We start from the raw sequence: 21,205 nt of genomic DNA, 5'->3' as shown, positions 1-21,205 counted from the left end.
TGCCCCGTGGAATTTCTCTGATCTTTTCCTCATGTAGGTAAGAAATACAGTGTCCCTATCAACTGCAAAAACAAATGAGACATGAAGTGTCGACCTGGTATTTATTATAGTATCTGCAGATGCTTCTATGATTTCTGACAAGTTTAATTGTGATTCTGGCATTTTACCATCTGCAATTATATCATTCCCTTTTGATATAATGTAATATATTTTAGATATAGGGGGAAGAGATTTCAATGGCATCTGTAAAATAACACTGAGATATTCTTTAAACATATCTATAGGTTGTATTAAGTCATGTCTCAGAAAATTCAGGACCCTTAAGTTTAAATACTTTAAAGTATCCTCAATAGCCTCGAGTCTTTTATCATATAGAATCTCTGTTTTGGTAAATCTCTGATAACACAATTCCAACTTGTTTAATCTTCCATCAGTTTAATGTTGTTCTTTATCCAATTTTGAGATTCCAGCCTCAATTTTATTAGAGCATTGATTAGATATCTCAGTTATTTTTGTTAAATTTACAATTGCAGATTCAAGCGATTTTATGGCTGACCAAATAACATCCATAGTGATCTCTTCTGGTTTTAGTACTGTCAATATGTCACTTTTCAGGGCATTAGGATCTCTTTGACCCTCCTTAGCCTGGTCTCCTTCTCCCTTCTGATCTTTATCAGAATCGTTAGCCAGGAAATCAGTAGAAAGTATTTGAGGAGGAGTATCAGGGGCGCCGGGATTCAGCGTTGCTTCGACCAGAGGGTTCGGTATCCGCTCTATACCAGAGCCCTCAATGGCCTGACTCACCGGAACATTATTGGGTGCTGGTGAGAAGAAATTTGGGATCAGTGGTTGTGAAGACTCAGATGTGGGAGATGATGTAATTATCTCCCTAATCTTAGCCTTTCTCTTAGTGTGAGAAGGTAATCAGTGCAATCTGAAGATATGTTGGACGAACAGGTGGGCTAACTCTGGAGCAGAAGGTAGATTGGGAAGAGGAATGAAATGTGCCATCTTGGAAACTTTATCCAGTATGACCCATATCGCAGTGGAGCCATGTGAGAGAGGGAGATCCATGAAAAAATCTGTGGATAGGTAGGGATAAGATTCCTTGGGGGCTGGCAATGGCTGTAACAGGCACAAGCAGATTTATGCTGTGCACAGACAGGGCAGGAATCCATGTAGTTTTTCACATCAGTTTTTACCTGTGGCCACCAAATAGCTGCGTTGAAGGAGGTTGCGTGTATGGGTTACTCTGGGATGACCTGCCAGGTGAGAGTCCCAAAGCCTTTTGGACACTACCGTTTTCCCAGAGGGAACAGGCATAGCGACAATATCAATGATTCTTGCAGGGGTCTCATTAAGTCTTAGATTTGAAAGGTGCAGGAAAGTGCATTTGCCATCAGATTCTTGGCTGCTGGTCGCTAGCGGTGCTCAAAGTTGAATGAGTAGAAGAAGAGGGACCAGCGGGCTTGCCTAGGATCGAGTGATTCAGCTTGCAGAAGGTACTCCAGATTTTTATGATCAATATAGACTGTGAGTCGATGCTTGGTCCCCTCTAAGAGGTGCCATCATTTTCTTAATGCCAGTTTCACTGCCAGGCGTTCACAATCATCATTTGTATAGTTTCTCTCAGCCAGGGAAAATTTCCTGGAAAAGGAGCATGGCAAGAGGGTTCCTTCAGCACTGTGTTGACCGAGAACAACCCCGACCCCAAGGATAAAGGCATCTACCTTCAGGGCAATCAGGATCCGGATGTTGCAGGCAAGGTCCTTGGGTGAAGAAGTTTTTAAGTGCCTAGAAAGCATAGATGGCTTCTGTGGATCAATTTCGGGTGTTAGCACCCTTTCTGGTCAGGGCACTGAGAAGATCTGCAAGAGTGGAATACCAAGGAATGAATTGACGGTAATAGTGAATCCAAAGAAACATTGTATTTATTTATTTATTTTTAATTTTTTTATATACCGATGTTCCTGTATAATATACATATCACACCGGTTTACAAGGAAATAAAACTGTCGCCTCGGGGGCGGCTTACATTGGAACAAATAACAATAAAGAATAAAGAACTTACAAAGAACAACAAGGCCTAATTAAACTGCAATATAGAACTATACAGAAACTTATATGGCAGGGTTCTAGGCGAAGGTCCGGAGGGAGCGAATTCCAGAGTGGGGGACCCGCCGTGGAAAGAGCGCGTTTCCTCAGAGAGGTTTTTGCCGGCTGGGTGAGTAGCATGTTCTTGTACGCACTTCTAGTCGGTCTCTTAGTGATGTGCTGCTGGAGTTGAAAAGTTAGGTTGAGAGGGGAGATGTTGTGTAGGGCCTTGTGTATCATCATAAGGGTTTTAAAGTGAATCCTGTATTTAATCGGCAGCCAGTGAAGGTGCTGGAGGATGGGGGTGATATGATCCCTTTTGTTGGTGTTTGTGAGAATTCTGGCCGTAGCGTTCAGGCCCATCTGAAGTGGTTTGATGGTGCTAGCGGGAAGGCCCAGAAGGAGTGAGTTGCAATAATCCAGTTTCGGGAGGATGATGGATTGTAGTACCAGGCGGAAGTCTCGGTAGAGTAAAAGTGGTTTTAATTTTTTTAATATTTGTAATTTAAAGAAGCATTCTTTTGTAGTGTTGTTTATGAACTTGCTGAGGCTGAGTCAGTTGTCTAGTAGCACACCCAGGTCTCTTACTTGTGAAGTGAGGTCAATTGAGGTGATAGGACATTGGCTAGCAGTTGGAGGGATGAGAGGGAAGTAATTTTCTGGAGCTATAAGAAGGATTTCAGTTTTGTTGGTGTTTAGTACCAGGTTGAGGCTGGAGAGTAGGTTGTTGATTGCTGAGAGGCAGTTGGTCCAGTAAGACAAAGTTTTGTGGAGAGATTCCGCTATAGGGATGAGTATTTGTATGTCAACCGCGTATAGGAAGTGTGTTAGCTTGAGGTTGGTTAGTAGGTGACAGAGTGGGAGAAGATAAATATTGAAAAGTGTGGGTGAAAGGGATGATCCTGGAGGTACCCCCAACTTTGAATCAATAGGGTGAGACTCTTTGTTATTTATCTTGACCTTGTAAAACCTGTTTTCAAGAAACGATTTGAACCAATCAAACGCCGATCCTGTGATGCCAATGTCGGCTAGACGCTGAAGGAGGCAAGAGTAATTCACGGTGTCAAATGCTGAGGAGAGATCCAGTAGAGTGCAAAGACCGAACAGCTGGGGCTAGGATTTCTTTCTGCTTTGCAGGGTCCAAGAGAAGACTGGTCTGAAAAATGATGTAGCCCAGGAAAGAGAGTTGCCCTTGTTCAAAGAGATATTGTTACGAGTCCCATCCGTGCTTGGCCCGCGCATGGGCCTGCTCACCTTCATGGTTCCATGGCAGGTCCCGGGTTGGCCTCCCTAGCAGCCGCTGCCAGTGCGCCCAGGCCCCAGCGTCCCGCAGCGGCGGTTGCCGGGCCTTCCACGACATCCAAAGTCTCACGCTGGATCTCGGTGTCCTCGGCTGTGTCAGCTACACCCATACGTGTACGCGGACCGCCTGGCCTATTGTAGGGTAAAGGGTGGGCCCGAGCTCCGCGGCGTGCCCTGATTGATTCCTTGTTATAAGGAAGTCGTCCCCTGCACTTCCTTGCCTTGGCAATTGGGTCTGTTTCCTGATAGATTGTCATTGCGTTCCTGCTTGCTCCTGTCTGTTCCTAGTCTCATTCCAGGATCCTTCTGTTCCCATTCTGTTCCTGCCTTGTTCCTGCTTCCTGGTACTCCAGTGTCCTCCCGTTCCTGTTCGTCTACCCAGGAAGTACCACAGACTGTCTTACTGGTACTGACCTCGTCTTGCTCACCTGCCTGCCTCCTGACTCCAGCCTGTTCCTTGACCTGTTCATCTGTCTGCTGCCTGCCTCCTGACTCCAGTCTGTTCCTTGACCTGCTCGTCTGCCTGCTGCCTACCTCCTGACTCCAGTTTGTCCCTCGATTCGCCTGCCTGCTGTCTGCCTCCTGACTCCAGTCTGTTCCTCGTCTCGCCTGCCTGCTGACTGCCTCCTGACTCCAGTCTGTTCCTCATCTCGCCTGCCTGCCTTCTGACCTCGGCCTGCCTGTAATCTCGTCTGACCTCTGGAAACCTGACCTTGCTTTGTTGACCTTTTCTCGGACTGATTCCTGGACTTTGACCTTTGCCTGCCTGACCATGCTCCTACATCCTGCTCCTAGCCTTGTTGTCACCTACGCTCTACTGGTCTTCCTTGTTGCTTCCAAGCTCCAGTTTCGAACCTGACCGCACTCTTCATTCCTCTGTGGGCACGCCGGACTTACACTCTCCCAGGAGACCCTGTTACTGACCCTCAACTCCTGCTTCCTGTATCCCTGGGTATTCAGGCCCACACCTTCGCTACCTCTGCGCTCGATGATACTGGAGCTAGTTGCAACTTCATTATGGATGACGTCGTCAAACTCCTAAACATTTCTCTCCAGCGTTTGGAGGTGAGATTACGCATAGCCTCCATTCAGGGAGATCATCTTCCGGGGCTTATTACCCACCGAACTGTGCCTGTCCATCTCACCGTGGGCACCCTTCATGAAGAAGAGAAATCTTTCCACGTATTGAAGCGTTCAACCCATCCTGTTATCTTGGGGTTACCCTGGCTCCAGATCCACGAACCCCAGCTCGATTGGCATTCTCTGCAGTTGGTACAGTGGGGCTCCAAATGCCAGAAAACCTGTCTCCGTTCTGTTACTCCAGTAGTTCCTGTCCTGAAGTCTGTTACCCTTCCTGGTTTGCCTCCGCAGTATTTTGACTTCAACGATGTGTTTTCGAAGCAGAAAGCGGATACTCTGCCTCTGTTACATAAGTTCAACTGTTTTATTGAACTCCTTCCGGGCACCACGCCTCCCAAAGGCAGGACCTATCTGTTGTCACAATCCGAGACTCAAGCTATGTCTGAATATATTAAGGAGAATCTAGAAAAAGGATTCATTCGCCCGTCTGATTCCCCTGCTGGTGCGGGGTTCTTCTTCGTTAAGAAAAAGGATGGTGGTCTCCGCCCTTGTATTGATTACAGATGGCTCATCGCCATAACCCACAAAGACCGGTACCCACTGCCCCTCATTAGTGAACTGATCAATCGCCTTGAGGGGACACGGATCTTTTCCAAGTTGGACCTGAGAGGTGCGTACAATCTGGTGCGCATCCAACCCGATGATATTTGGAAACCGCATTTAATACAAGGGATGGTCACTATGGATACACTGTGATGCCCTTTGGGCTATGTAATGCCCCGGTGGTCTTTGAACGCCTCATGAACGAGATCTTCTGAGATCTTCTGTATACCTTCTTAGTCATGTACCTTGACGACATTCTGATCTTCTCTATGGACCTTGAATCCCATCAAGATCATGTTCGGATCGTCCTTCAACGTCTTAGAGAGAACCACTTGTATGCCAAACTGGAAAAATGCCTGTTTGAGCGTAATTGCTTACCCTTCCTAGGGTACATCATCTCTGACCGGGGATTTTCCATGGACCCCGAGAAAGTCCAGGGGATTCATGACTGGCCTCAGCCAGTAGGCCTCCATGCCTTGCAATGGTTCCTTGGTTACCAATTATTACCGGAGCTTCATTGCTAATTACTCGTCCCATGTTGCTCCACTCACAGCAGTGACTAGGAAAGGGGCCAATACCCGGGTATGGACACCCAAAGCGGTAGCCGCCTTTCAAACTATCAAGGAGGCTTTCTGTTCTGGCCCTTGCCTACAGCATCTGAACCCTCAACACCCATTCGTTGTGGAGGTCGACGCATCTGCAATTGGCGCCGGAGCTGTCTTGAGCCAATATTCCCCCAAGGGGAAACATGTCCCTTGTTCCTTCCATTCTCATAAGTTCTCTCACACGGAACAACGTTTTACTGTTGGTGACCATGAACTCCTCGCAGTTAAGTTGGTGCTTCAAGAATGGCGTACTTGGTTAGAAGGAGCGCAATACAAATTCACCATCTTCACTAATCATAAGAACCTTGAGCACCTTAAAGAAGCTCAACTCCTGAACTCGCGTCAAGCCCGGTGGGCTCTCTTCTTTGAAAGATTTAACTTTGTCTTTTGTTTCCGCCCTGGTTCCAAGAATCTCTGCGCTGATGCGCTATCTAGATCATTTGAACTCGAAGATATTCCTGAAGTCCCTAGCTTAATCATTGATCCTGCTTGTATATCCCTTGCTGTAACAACTACAGTCCCCGTTGGGAAAACAGTCGTTCCGCGAAGACTACGTGAATGAGTCCTGAAATGGGCTCTTGACTCTAACTTGGCAGGCCGTCCGGGCTGTGCCCAGACCTTAGAGATGTTGAGAAGACACTATTGGTGGCCCAGTATGGTGCAAGACTCATGAAACTATGTGGACTCGTGTCCTATTTGTGCCCAACAGAAACCACCTACTGGTAAATCTTGGGGCTTACTCCAGCCACTTCCAGCAACTATGGAGCCATGGTCTAGCATCTGAACAGACTTCATTATGGACCTGCTTCCTTCCCGGAACAACACCGTGATTTGGGTCATCATTGACCGTTTCTCGAAAATGGGTCACTTCATCCCTTTGCCGGGTCTTCCCTCAGCCCCGGAACTGGCAAAACTGGTCCTGAAGAACATCTTTCACCTTCATGGACTCCCCAAGGAGATCATTTCCGATCGGGGACCACAGTTTGCTACCAAATATTGGCGTTCCCTGGGTAAGAAGTTTAACATTTCCCTGAGTTATACATCGGCCTATCATCCACAGACCAATGGTCAAGCTGAAAGGACCAATTGGACTCTGAAAACATTTCTCCATTCCTATGTAAATGATCAGCAAGATAATTGGGCTGATCTTCTGCCTTGGGCTGAGCTGTTGCATAGCACTCATGTTGCTGCAGCCACCGATGTATCTCTGTTCTCCGTGGTATTTGGACGGCAGCCCCGACTGCCTCTTCCAGTCCCTCTGACAGTTCCTTCTACAGCGGTACAATCCATGGCTCATACCATTCGTCAAATATGGAATCAAGTTAAAGAACGTCTTTTTCAAGCAGCTGAGCGCTCCAAGCGTAATTCTGATATCCATAGATGTCCTGCTCCGCTCTTCTGTCCCAGCCAGAAAGTGTGGTTAAGTACTCGCCACATAAGACTGAGAATTCTCTCTCACCATCTGGTTCCGAAGTACATTGGACCATTTCCAGTGTTCCGAAGAGTGGGCACTGTATCCTATCAACTGCAATTACCTCGAGCCATGGGTATCCATAACACATTCCACGTGTCCCTGCTAAAGCCGCTAGTTCTCTCCTGGCCCTCCCGTAGAGTGCCCTCTTCTCCTCGGGTCTCTGCAGAACCTGACTTTTACCTTTGCCTGCCTGACTACGCTCCTAGATCCTGGCTCTTCTCCTAGCCTTGTTGTCACCTACGCTCTACTGGTCTTCCCTGTTGCTTCCAGTTTCGAACCTGACTGCACTCTACATTCCTCTGTGGGCACACCGGACTTACACTCTCCCAGGAGACCCTGCAAGGCCCACCTAAGTCCTCCCGGGAGGACCTCGGACTTCCAGTGGTGAAGCTGTTCCTAGCCTTTGTCTCCTCCAATGCTCCGCCCCCCTGGGGGCAGTTGCCTCCTGATCATTATCAGGAGGTCCTCCTCCACTGCCCCAGGACAAGGGTCCACCCCCCGAGCGCAACAGATATTTCTCAAGTTTTATGTAGAGATAGTGGTCTGATAGTTGTTGGAGTACTTGTATGACATGTTCACGGTCCGATGTCAGGGATTGCAAGTAGATAAGAATGTCGTGCAAGTAGACCACTACGCAGGAATAGAGGAGGTCTCGAAAGATTTCATTTACCATATTTTGAAATATGGCCAGGGCATTGAAGAGTCCAAATGTCATGATGAGGTATCCATAGTGACTGTTTTCCACTTATCCCCTTGTCTATTGCAAATGAAGTTATAAGCACTCCTTAAGTGCAGCTTGGTGAAGATCTTGGAACATTGCAGGCAGTCGAAAAGTTTTGAGATAAGGGGCAGTGGATACTGGTTCTTTTTGGTGATGGCATTGAGGGTCTGAGAGTTCCATCTTTCTTAGCAATGAAAAAGAAACCCACTTCAGCTGGGGAGGAGGAAAGCTGGATAAAGGCCCTTGCCTGGTTCTCCTAAATATATTCGCTTATGGATCTGATTTCAAGCAGTGATAATGGGTAGATCTTCCCTCACGGGGGCACCTTGTCACGGAGGAGGTGTATACCACAGTCATTGGAGTTGTTAGGTTGTAGGGTCTCCGCTTGCTGTTTAGAGAAGATGTCAATGTAATCTGCATACTGTGGTGGGAGTCCTGGCAAGGTGGCAGCCAGAGTAAAGTAGACCGGAGGATGAATGGATTCAAGACAGGTAGTGAAGCAGGAGGGGCCCCATTAGTGTAATTTCAAGGAGGACCAGTCAATGATCAACTGGTGTTGCTGCAGCCAGGGCAACCTCAGGATGATTGGGTTCAAAACTCGAGGAATTACATAAAAGGAGATGGTCTCTGAGTGAAGAAAGCCAGTGTGAAGAGACAAAGGAATTGTTATTTCAGTGAGCTGGCCAGGAAGAGGGTCCCCTTAAAAAGAGGAGATGGTTACTGGTTGTTTCAAGGCGATGGTCTGTATATGACGTTGATGGACCAGGGCTTGATCTATAAAATTCCCTTCCGCTCTGGAATCTAGAAAGGCCTCTGTGTGGAACTGACCCTGTATGGTGGAGATCGAGATGGGAACCAGTTGGTGGAGGGAGGGCGATGTCTTACTTACAGTTAACTCCTCGATCAACCTTAGGCATGAGTGTTTCCGTGCTTCTCTGGACAGTGGGAAGCCATGTGTCCATGGTCTGCACAGTATAAACAGAGGCCCAACTGCCTTCTGCAAAGCTTTTCTTCTGGGGGAGAATTTAATTCTTCCCAGTTACATAGGTTCTTCTGAAGTCCTGGGTTCTAGAGCAGGAGTCAAAGTCAGAGGGTGTTGAAAATGAGGTGCCAGAGATACTGGTCGCTGGTTAAATTTATTTTGCTGGGCCCTTTCCATGAAGTGGCGATCAAGGTATCAAGAGAAAGAGGAATGTCTTGGCCAGCCAAATTGTCTTTAATTCTGCCCGAAAGCCCCTGCAGAAATATGGCTGTAAAGCTGTCTTCTCCCCAGTGCAACTCAGGCTAGCATGCAGAATTCAATGGCACATTCAATTAGAGTTCAGGAACTCTGTCAGATCTGATACAGGTCGGTGGCTAGCGAGGACATCCAGCTGAGTTCCTCAAAGACTAATTGAAACTGCTGCGGGAAATCTGGAAGGCTATGGAGCAGAGGATCCTCATGATCCTATATAGATGAGACCCAGGCTAAGGCCATGCCATCAAGCAGAGAAAGAATATAAGTTACTTTAGAGCAATCAATGAGGAAGCGGCTGAATTGCAGCTCAAAATACATATGGCAGTATTTGATAAAACCATGGCATTCTTTATTTCTAAATTTTAATTTACAAACAACATAGTTTGTTACAGAAACCCGTGGATAATCACAATCAATCTCAACAAAATCAAAATCAAATATATATTCAAGGTATAATATCTAATCCACTTCCCAGCAAAATACATTTAGAAATAGGGGGAGGTAGATGCAATTTAAAGGGAGTATCTTACAAAGAAAAATAATAAAACAAGAGATGAAGGCCTAGCACAGTCATCCAGCATTATCTGTTTTCATTTGCTTAACGGGGAAGAAGTAGCTGGTTTCTTTGACTCCACAAACAATTTTAGCTGTTCAGGGGAAAAAAAATAAAGCACTCATCCCCCTTTTTCTGATTACACATTTACAAGGAAAACGAAGTAAAAAGGAAAAACCTAATGCTACAATATCTTGACAGAGAGTTAAAAACCCTCTTCGTCGAATCTGAGTAATTGAAGCTAAATCAGGAAAAACTTTTACAGGAAAATCAAAATAACTAACCGGATACTTCCTAAAGTAGTTTTTAATTACCAAATTTAAATCACCAGAGGAAATAAAGGAAACCAATAACATTCCTCTATGTATAACTTCCATTGCTGAATTCTCTAAAAAATTAGAGAAATCATTCTGAAATTGAACATTTGTAGCCATTCTGAAAGTTCTGGATTTTGGGAGAAAGAAACAAGTATTTATAGATGTCAAATTTTCACTTGTAAACCCCAAAATTTCTTGCAGAAAACATCTTTAATGTTGTAAACTGAATTCTCCAACCACTCTTGGAAAATTGAGAAAACGCAAGTTAAGATGTCTAGCATTGTTCTCTAAATGTTCTATGCGTCTTGCAAGAACTTCTCGATCCTTAATTGCACAAATAAGTTGTCTAATGTATTCAAAATAAGGAACTCCTGCGCGTACCTCTTGGCCTGCTCCGGAAAGCCTCTAGACTGCCCCTTTTTTTGCTCAGGTAAATCTGTGTGCAAAACCAAAAATGCACACCTGCTTTTGATGTTTATATACTAGCATATACGCGAATGCAGGCTCCTTAAGCGCATATATGCTAATTTTCCACTCATGACCTCTTTGAAAATCTACACAAACATTACAAAAGTGACCCCCATAAAAGTTAACTGGACAAATCATTTCAAATATTGACCTCTATCTGTTTAGGAGGGAGGAACTGAATCAGGTGATTTGAAGGTGGAAAGATGTGCTGTAGAGTAATATTTGTATTTGTGTCTTGCTCCCTGAAGGTGATTGCTGGGTTCTGGCTGCACTTGGATCCTTAACCTCAAAAGAGAGGTTTTTGTCTAAGGTTCTACCAGTAGACCAAGAATTTGGAAACAAATATGCTGGTATTTTTCACTTCAGGGTAAGTGTTTCAAAGATCTTTCAAGCAGGTGTTATTTGTAGCAAAATAAATCCACAAGAGGCAAGAAAGTATGAGAACAAGCCCCTCAGGGTATTTTAGGCTTAGCAGCAAATGGAGTTCTGATTGAAGTAAATCCTAGTTGAGCTGAGCCAAGTTAAGTAAAAAAGCTGAGTCATGTTTCTTGTACTTTACTGTACTTTGGATATGAAACTTTACAGTTTGTTCAATGATTTGGAAGATCTCCTACCCTCCTCCCTAGCATTGTACAAGAAAAGAGAAAGTAATAGCGCTAAACTTAGTATGACGCTATTATAGGCATTGGTGGACATGTATTTTAAAAAGGTATGGTAACTCTGCTCCAGATGAAGTGGATGCGGGAATGACGGCTACTACCTGGAGATAATACCCTTATTCAATAAACATACACTTAGTTATTGCAACTCCAACATTGCTCTGTGCTTCAGTGGCAAGAGGAAATATGGAAAAAAATGGATTTGCATTCACAAAGAAGTGGGGAGTAGCTTGCTTGTTACGGCAGTTACTACCCCAAACCAAATAAGCCTGATTCTTCACTTTCAGTGCATATCCAACGTAGCTCTCTGCTTATCCAGCATAGCTCTCTGCTTCAATGGCAGGGGGGAATGAATGAAAAGATGATTTATATTCAGACAACAACCAACAAGGACTGAATTACATAGTCTGGGTAAACAAATAAGCATGGGTGTAGCTTGCTTGTTACGGCAGTTACTACCCCGAATCAGTTAAGCCTGATACTTCACTTCAATGCATATTCAGCATAGCTCTCTGCTTCAACGGCAGGGGGGAAGAAGAAAGGAGGATTTATATTCAGACAATAACCAACAATGACTGAATTGCACAGGCTGGGTAAAAGCATGGGAGCAGCAATCTTATGGAGGCAGTTACTACCCCAACCAATCAAGCTAGATACTTCACTTAGATTCAGCTACAGCACTGCTCTCTACATTAATGCTGGGGGTGGAAGGGAATTGGAACCAAAAGGTTACTAAGGGCCAAAGAGTAACAGTTAAGTATGAGAAAAAAACAAGTGTGAAAGCTTGCTGGACAGACTGGATCGGCCGTTTGGTCTTCTTCTGCCGTCATTTCTATGTTTCTATGTCTTTCAAGAATTTATTTGTGTTGTGTTCGCTTTTATCATTAATATTTTCTAGCATCCATCCATTAAAACCAATGCCGTATGGATTGGGCATGCACAGAGACAGTCAACATGGCATGGACCTGGATCAGGTCTTGACATTGTTGGTTAAGTTACTGCTGGTTCTATTCAGATCTTGGTTCAGATCATTTGAGAAAGTAAAATTGTAATTTTATCCTGTTTATTCATTCTTCTAATTTGTTAACTTTTGCTAGGGTTTCCCAAAGTTTGTGAAACCAGCTGGAAGTAGGGTTCAGGAAGAAAGGACTGGAGGATCTTAACCAAGAGCGATCTCTGTCAGGAGAAAGAGGGTGGAACAGCCCTGCTATGGGTTGGAGCTTCCCTCCGATCACCCGATGCAGATCTAAACAGAGCCAGTATGGTGATGGAGGCAAAACTCTATCGCTCAAAATGTGACCATGCCAATCGGGTCAGTCACCGAGGTTGATCTGAACAAAGGTTTAATTATGGGTGACTGGCTTAAACTTGAGACCCTTGATGACAGACAAGCAGAAGTGCTTAAGGGACGCAGGAGGGATCCCAAACTGTCTTTAACTATACGAATCAAATTATCCTATTGTCGTTGATTGAGTACATGGCTTACTTCCAGCAAAAGAACTTAAATCGCCACGTTTGACACTTGGCTTTGAGATTCTTGTTGTTCAAGGGCAGTTGGAGTTAAATCAGTTGTAGTGGTGAACTGCCCAGGTCAGCCATGTTATATACAGGCGGGTGACATCCACCAGCAAAAGACTTCCCTTCCAGCCCTTGGCCTGCAGGAGAGAAGAAAATTATTCTTTATCTGCTAATTTTCGTTCCTGTAGTACCACAGATCAGTCCAGACAGTGGGTTATGTCCCCCTTCCAGCAGATGGAGTCAGAGAAAACTTCGAAGGGTGCTCCCATATAAGCTAGTGCACCCTCTGTCATCCTTCAGTATTAAGAATATCAATGCCTGAAGAGCAAGATGGGGATGGATCAAGGTATAAAAACCGTTCAACTTGAACAACTGTACCATGTGTACTGAACTTTAAGAGGCAACTAAACTTGCAAAATGAATCATGAAACAGCCACTAAACACATGGTATACAGAGAACAATTTGAGCAGAGAGAGAATCCCAATCCCATAAATCCTTAGGGTGGGCATCTGGACTGATCCGTGGTACTACAGGAATGAAAATTAGCAGGTAAGGAATAATTTTCTTTTCCCTGTATGTACCCGGATCAGTCCAGACAGTGGGATGTACCAAAGCTTCCCTATGTAGGGTGGGCCCTGGATAGCCCTGCTCAAATGACCCGATTGCCAAAGAGCCGAAAACCGGTAGCTGTAGATTTAAACGATAATGCCGAGCAAAGATATGTAAAGACTTCCAGGTGGCTGCTCGGCATATCTCCTGAGGCGAAATGGATTGACTTTCCGCCCAGGAAGCCGCATGCACTCGGAGAGAAAGGGCCTTGATGCTCACCGGAGGCTGTCGACCAGCACTAATGTATGCTGAGGCAATAGCTTCTTTCAGCCAGCGAGCAATGGTGGGTTTCGAAGCCTTGGCCACCTTCTTTGGGCCACTCCAAAGTACAAAAAGATGATCCGACAAGCGAAAGTCATTTGTGGCCTCGAGATAGTGAATGAGGATGCGCTTAACATCAAGCTTGCATAGCTCACGAGAATCTTCAGCTGAGAAAGACGGGAGTTCCACCGTCTGATTCATATGGAACGCGGAAACAAACTTGGGCAGGAAAGAGGGTACCATACGCAAGGAAACTCCTGAATCCATGAAACGGAGATAGGGCTCCCTGCACAATAGCGCCTGAAGCTCCAAAAGCCTGCAGGCAGAGCAAATAGCCACCAGGAAGACTGACTTGAGCGTGGGATCCTTGAGGGTAGCGGCTCGTAGCAGTTCAAAAGGTGGGCCGCCTAGAATTCGAAGAACTAAGTTGAAGTTCCATGAGGGACACAGAGCATGTACTGGAGGCATGTTTCACTCCTTTGAGAAAATGGACAATGTCCAGGTGAGAGGAAAGGGGGGTTCCCTCCCGGTGATGGATCAGGGAACCGAGGGCAACCACCTGCACTCTCAGGGAATTGTAGGCCAATCCCTTATCCAGGCCCTGTTGCAGGAACGACAGTATCTGAGCCACTGAGGTGCTCCGTGGCGAGACAGGTACGGAGCCACACCAGGTCTCAAAGACCTTCCAAACTCGGACATAGGCAATGGATGTAGAGGTCTTCCTAGCCTTGAGGAGGGTCGAGATCACGGCCTCCGGGTATTCTCATGTTCTCAGCTGGCGCCTCTCAAAAGCCAGGCCGCAAGACAGAAGCGATCTGCCTGGTCGAAAAATACTGGACCCTGGCGCAGTAAGCATGGGAAGATGTCCCAGCCGAAGAGGGCCGTCCACTGTGAGGTTGACCAAGTCCGCGAACCATGGCCGACGTGGCCATTCTGGCGCCACCAGAATTACTGGCCCGTGGTGACGCTCTACTCTTCGGATCACTTTTCCCACCAGGGGCCAAGGCGGGAACATGTAGAGGAGAGTGTGCTGTGTCCAGGGAAGGACTAAGGCATCCACTCCCTCCGCGCTGTGCTCTCTTCTGCGGCTGAAGAATCGCGGAGCTTTGGTGTTCCGTAGAGTGGCCATCAGGTCCAGGTGGGGAGACCCCCACCAATGGAATAGAAGTGCCACTGCTTCCTCAGAGTTCCCACTCTCTGGGATCTATGCGTTGACGACTCAAGAAGTCGGCTTGAACGTTGTCCACACTTGTGATGTGAGAGGCCGCTAGACAGGAAAGGTGGACCTCCGCCCAGGCCAACAACTTGTCCGTCTCCCAAGAAACATAACGACTCTTTGTTCCCCCTTGACGATTGATGTACACTACTGTTGTTGCGTTGTCTGACAGAATCCGAACCGCCTGACGCTGGACTAGGGGGAGAAAATGCTTCAAGGCCAGGCATGCCACTCTGGTCTCCAAGCGATTGATCGGCCAGGATGCTTGCAACTCGTACCACATCTCCTGTGCCGATTTTGCCTGACAGACCGCTCCCCAACCGGCGTGACTGGCGTCTGTGGTGATCCCTGTGCCGATTTTGCCTGACAGACCGCTCCCCAACCGGAGTGACTGGCGTCTGTAATGACAATCACCCACTGAGGACCTCCAAGGTTACTCCCTTTGATAAATGATCCAGGTTGAGCCACCAGGCCAGACTGTCCTTGGTCCTCTCTGGCAGACGGAGGATGGCCTGAAACTCCCAAGAGACCGGTTTCCAGCGGGAGAGCAAGGCTCTCGGCAGCAGACACATATGCGCAAAAGCCCAAGGTACCAGATCAATAGTGGAAGCCATAGTGCCCAGAACCTGAAGATAATCCCAGGCTGTAGGAAGAGAGAGCGAAATGAATCGCTGTACCTGGGGGATGAGAGCCTGGGCCCAATCCGGATGCAGCAGTTCCTTGCCCACAGCTGTATCGAAGTGTGCTCCTAGGAAGTCCAGGGACTGAGATGGAGTAAGGCTGCTCTTGGAGAAATTGACCACCCATCCGAGGGACTGAAGGAGATGCAACACTCTGTCTATTGCTCGCTGACACTGGATCAGGGACTTTGCTTGGTTGAGCCAGTCGTCCAAATAGGGGTGGACCAATATTCCCTCCCTCCTGAGGGCTGCCGCCACTACTACCATTACTTTGGTGAAGGTACGGGGAGCTGTCGCCAGTCCAAAAGGTAGGGCTTGGAACTGAAAATGCTGTCCCAGAATCTTGAAGCGAAGGAAGCGCTGATGCGCCTTGAGGATGGGAATGTGGAGATAAGCCTCCGTCATATCCAAGGAGGCCAGAAATTCTCCGCTGTGTACTGATGCTATCACTGAGTGTAAGGTCTCCATCCTGAAGTGTGGGACCCTGAGGGCTTTGTTGACCATCTTGAGATCCAGGATCGGACGGAAGGAGCCCTCCTTCTTGGGGACTACAAAGTAGACGGCCAGCTCCCACTTCCGTTGGAGGAACTGGGTGAATTGCTTCGAGGGCCAGGAGCCTGTCGAGTATCTGGCGTACTATGAGTTGTTTCTGTGATGGTCTGCAGAGAGAGAAGAGGAACCTGTCTCTTAGAGGATGAGCAAAATCTAAAGCGTAACTGTGCTTTAGAATATCCAGGACCCACTGATCTGAGGTAATCTTGACCCACTCCTCGTGGAAGAGGGAGAGACATCCCCCTATCCTGGGGACCGAGGAGTGGGCCGGCACGGCCTCATTGTGAAGATTTGGGAGCTGCCCCCTGGGGGAGACTATCCCAGGCCGATCTTTGGCAACGAAAGGAATGGGACCATGCCTGGGAACGCAAAGAGAGTGGATGAGAGGCAGCTGTTCTTGGTTGATGGAAATGTCTTTGGCTCCGGAAACAGCTTCTAGTGGAACGAAGGTCCTAGCAGCCCATGGTCGATCCTCCGGCAGCTTGTGGACCTTATTCTCGCCGAGTGACTTGATAATGTAGTCCAGATCATCTCCAAAGAGTAATTTCCCTTTGAAGGGTAGGGAGCTCAACTGGGTCTTGGAGGAGGAATCCGCCGACCAGTTGCGGAGCCACAGGAGGTGTCTGGCCAAGACTACTGAAACCATAGACCTGGCCAGAACTTGGAGCAGGTCATATAGCGCATCTGCCCCATATGCCATCATGGCCTCCAGGCGGTCAGCCTGCTGCACTTCGGCAGGAGACAGCTTTTGTGTACTGAGGAGCTGTTGAACCCATCGGAGTCCTGCTCGTTGATTGAGGGAACTACAGATTGCGGCTGTGGCGCCCAGAGCCTACACCTTGAATACTCTCTTGAGATACACCTTGAGCTTTCTATCCTGCATATCCCATAGGGCAGCACCTCCCATCACCGGAATGGTAATGTGTTTAGTCACTGCAGATTCCGCTGCGTCCACTTTGGGAACCTTGAGGAGCTCTAGAAAATCGTCTGGGAGGGGGTATCCATAGCTTTACCCACCTTGAGGGAGGCTTCAGGGGAATCCCATTCCTGGGACAGCAATTGCAGTAGCGTAGGATTGGAAGGAAAAGACCCCGACAGTGAACGCAGATCTGAGAGCACGGGGTCCCCCTTCTTAGCTGGTGGAGAAGGCCCTGGAGGGTCTTGTGGATTCTCAATATCCAATTTCTGCATGACATACGGGATGAGTGGATCCAACTCATTCCTCTGGAAGAGCTGCAGTACCCGGGGATCATCCCCTTTCATCTGAGCCATCCGAGAGGGTTCATCCAGGTCTGGGTCCGGGGTAGGGCCTTGAGGAAGAGGAGCCAAGCCCCCCGGAAGATGATGGACCACGCGGACCCTGGAGGCACCTTGGTGAACCCGAGGTCCTGAGGCCCCCACACCCTGAGAGCATCCTGGAGGCCCCGGGGGATCAGCCATCCTGCACCCCTTAGGGGGAGTAGGCCCTGTTAGATCTTGCTGTTGTCCCATTCTGGCCAGGTAGGCATTGTGCATTAAAAGCACAAAATCTGCCGAAAATAGAGATGGTCCAGAAGAAGGCACCAAGGGGGGGGGGGGAGTCTCCTGCGGCTGTACAAGGGTCCAGGGAGTTGACAGGGGTCAGGATCGGTGGCAGCTCTGAAGAACCAGCATCCGAATCATCCCCTCGCTGCTCAAGAGCAGTCGGCTCAGAATCAAAGATGGCCGCCGTTCCCACGCTGGGCAGGATTGGGGCCGGCCTCCGTGCATCAAGGCGCGCCATCGCGCGTGAACCTGCTCGTCCTGCCGGCCGCGAGGAACCCTCGCCACCAGGGAGGCATCTCACGCAAATCTTCTCGCGGGAGAGCCGGGAACTGGGCTCTCCACACGCGCAGCACCTCAAGGACCGCGGCATGGATCTATTAGCTGAGCCGCCAATGAATCGCTGATGAGTGGCTGTGAGTAGCAGGGAAAACCCCCCTTTGCAGCACTATTTCTTCTCCCCGACCTGCCTGAATTGCTATTAACAGTACACAGAGGAATGTCGCGTCTCTGTGGAGGCTGCCCCGAGGCAAAACGACTTCTCAGGGCAGCAGGTCGGCTTGCAGGAAAAGGGGCAGAGGTTGGTCCACCCACTTGCACCCCGGAGCTTACAAATCTAACCTGCAAATTAAGAAAGGTACAAAACTTACCCCCACAAAGCAAATACAGCAATGGAGACTGAAAACGAGCTCTTCCTGCAAGTTAGATTGCTGGGCCCTAGACAAGGGTCTCAGCTTTCCCTGTCTTTTTATTATTATTATTATTATTATTTATTTATTTTTTTTTTTTTACTACCCTCTGTTAACCTTGATCCATGTTAAGATAGGAAGGAAGCTAAGAAATAGAGAAAAGAGCACTAAAATGTAGCTTTTTAGAAGTCTTAGTGGGGAACCAGAGTTCAGCCACTTTCATCTGCTGGAGTCAGAAGAGTACTAAAGATTGACAGAGAGTGCACTAGCTTATATGGGAGCACCCTTCGAAGTTTTCTCTGTCTCCAGCTGCTGGAAGGGGGACATAACCCACTGTCTGGGACTGATCTGGGTACATACAGGGAATATAACTTATCCAGTGCAATCATTACATGAAATGAGAGAAAAACAGAGAAAAAAAATCAAAACAAGATCACCGTCTGTCTTTAATATCTTCGTTTTTTTCAGTTCTGGTACTTTGGTGAATGGGTGGACGTGGTGATAGATGACAGACTGCCAGCTCTGAACAGGAAACTCCTGGCCGTTCATCCGAGCATCCAAAATGAATTCTGGCCATGCCTGCTGGAAAAAGCATATGCCAAGTAAAGTCTCTCATTTCTTCACAAACTATTTAGGCTGGTTTATCTGTGGCAGATGTTTCAGACAAACTGAATTCTCCCAGAAAGCCTTTGAAAACCTATTCAGGTTATGCATTTCGAAACCAGTGCAGAGGACGCCCCAGTGAATTTGGAAAATGGAAAAATAAGCAAATGCTAAAATATCAGTCAGAACACACTGCATGAAAGAGAGTGCTTTGCGGCATTATCCCTTAGAGAATGTGCAGTGGTGCCTAACTCTGTCGCATTTGAAGTGTCTCCTTTTCAATAATTGATAATTTAGTATCCTAAAGTACATAGAGTGCTGCATCTGTTAAGCCTCTGATTTCAGTGGAGACCCTTGAGCAGCTCCATCTGAAGACAGTTTTTCCTCACAGCCACAGGGGATCCGTGGTTCCACCCCGACAATAAAAGGACATTGTACCATAGTGCTGGTGCAACACATGAAAGTGAAATACAGTAATATTCCCTTGTGAAACCTACATGCATGAGGGCAAATTCCCTTTTAGACTATTGTTATCAAGATTCCCGTCTTACTCTTGGTTATGAAACACGTGTGAGTGAATTCTGATGCAAACGCTACCTTCATGACAGTATTATATTATTTTATAGCAGCAATTTTACAACACAAAATTGGAAGTAATCTTTTTTTTTTAGTGTACATTGGTTAATTCACTGTTTGCCTTACTTGACTAATAACTAACCAAGCTTCCCATGAAGTGATAACAGCAGCAGCCGTTTTACCTCGCTCATTGCTCAGATTGTATACACGTTTGGTACAATATGGCAACCACTGTATCTTATTACATAAACTGGCAGCTATAGCAGCAGTGTTTAGGGATCGTACATGAACACACAATCTAAAGCTTAGAACATTTCTGGGCTTGATGGACACTTGGTCTGACCCAGCGTGGCAATTTCTTGTGTTTTTATGTAGAACTTTTGGAGGGAGGAATGTAGAGAGAATTTTCAGGCGAAGGAAGAGAATGTAGAGAGAGCCTTCTGGGAGTGGGATGGGGTCATAGGGAGAGCCTACTAAGGGTAGGATGGGAGTATGGGGAGAGCCTCCATGGATGGGTGGAGAATGCAGGGAGAGCTTTCTAAAGTTGGAAAGGGGGGTGTGGGAAGAGCTATCTGTAAGTCAAGGGGAGGGAATGTGGGGAAGAGCATTCTGGGAACTGAGGAGAGGGAAGATTGAACCTGTGATGGGGCAAAGAGAGGGAGAGGATTTGGGGATTAAAGAGAGGAAAAAAAGGACCCAGAATCAAGGGAAGAAGAGGGACTGAGGGTGACAATGGGTATGAAGGGCAGGGGTCATGAAAGACGAGCCTGAGGGAGAAAGTACCCTAGCTAGGGGTGATGAGAGGGAGAAAGGAATGAATATGGAGGGAGGAGAGGGAGAAAGGACTCATGATGAGAGAGAAAAGAGAAGGAGAGAGGACCGGGGACTGGGCTGATAGAGAGGGGAGGGGGAGACAGAAAGATAATCAGGCCGATGCAATTAGCTGAGTGTTAAAAAAAAAAAAAAAAAACCAAAACTGTGTGCTGGTTTCCAGGGCACATTTTTTTTTCATTCACTATTTAATTGCAAAACACGGTAGAACACAAAGGTCAGATAACAATATCAAATAATCATATAACAGTAACAACTAGCATAAACATAATTATAAATCAGACATCCACCAACATCACCAATCCATAATAAAGACCGTTGATTACATCCAATGTCATGTCCTAAGTTTTTGGTTGTGTCTTGTGTTTTTCCCCTTTCATAATCCCTCGAGCAAGTTGTTTCTAAGACGGTGGATAGTTGTCATAAAATCCCATGGACAAGGAGGGTATAATTATTTGAGGTCTTCCACTAGGATTGGCTATACCCGCCTTTGCCATGCGTATCTTTCCATAGACAGTAATTCTTCCACATGCTATGGAACTTCCCAACGGTCTTTTGATTAGGTGCGGTAATTTCTGCGAGTAAATAAATAAGAACATAAGAAATTGCCATCGTGGGTCAGACCAAGGGTCCATCAAGCCCAGCATCCTGTTTCCAACAGTGGCCAATCCAGGCCATAAGAACCCGGCAAGTACCCAAAAACTAAGTCTATTCCATCTTACGGTTGCTAGTAATAGCAGTGGCTATTTTCTAAGTCAACTTAATTAATAGCAGGTAATGGACTTCCTCTCCAAGAACTTATCCAATCCTTTTTTAAACACAGCTATACTAACTGCACTAACCACATCCTCTGGCAAAAAATTCCAGAGTTTAATTGTGCGTTGAGTGAAAAAGAACTTTCTCCGATTAGTTTTAAATGTGCCACATGCTAACTTCATGGAGTGCCCTCTAGTCTTTCCATTACCTGAAAGAGTAAATAACCGATTCACATCTTACCCGTTCTAGACCTCTCATGATTTTAAACACCTCTATTAT

The 21,205-nt window shown here is 46.8% G+C and overlaps 1 protein-coding gene across 2 annotated transcripts in view; it reads left to right on the top strand.

The window, feature by feature from the left end:
* The window catches only part of LOC115086740 (calpain-13-like), a 221,206-nt gene that overhangs the window by 44,329 nt on the left and 155,672 nt on the right, over window positions 1-21,205 (top strand). For both annotated transcript variants that reach the window (XM_029593020.1, XM_029593021.1), the window contains exons 4-5: window positions 10,703-10,821; window positions 18,629-18,762. In XM_029593020.1, the coding sequence (XP_029448880.1) occupies window positions 10,703-10,821; window positions 18,629-18,762 (253 nt within the window). The remainder of the gene's footprint in view (window positions 1-10,702; window positions 10,822-18,628; window positions 18,763-21,205) is intronic.

This window comes from Rhinatrema bivittatum, chromosome 3 (genome assembly GCF_901001135.1).
Source record: "Rhinatrema bivittatum chromosome 3, aRhiBiv1.1, whole genome shotgun sequence".
Classification (NCBI taxonomy): domain Eukaryota; kingdom Metazoa; phylum Chordata; class Amphibia; order Gymnophiona; family Rhinatrematidae; genus Rhinatrema; species Rhinatrema bivittatum.
The sequence above is the reverse complement of the archived record's forward strand: the minus strand, read 5'-3'. Positions and strand labels throughout refer to the sequence as shown.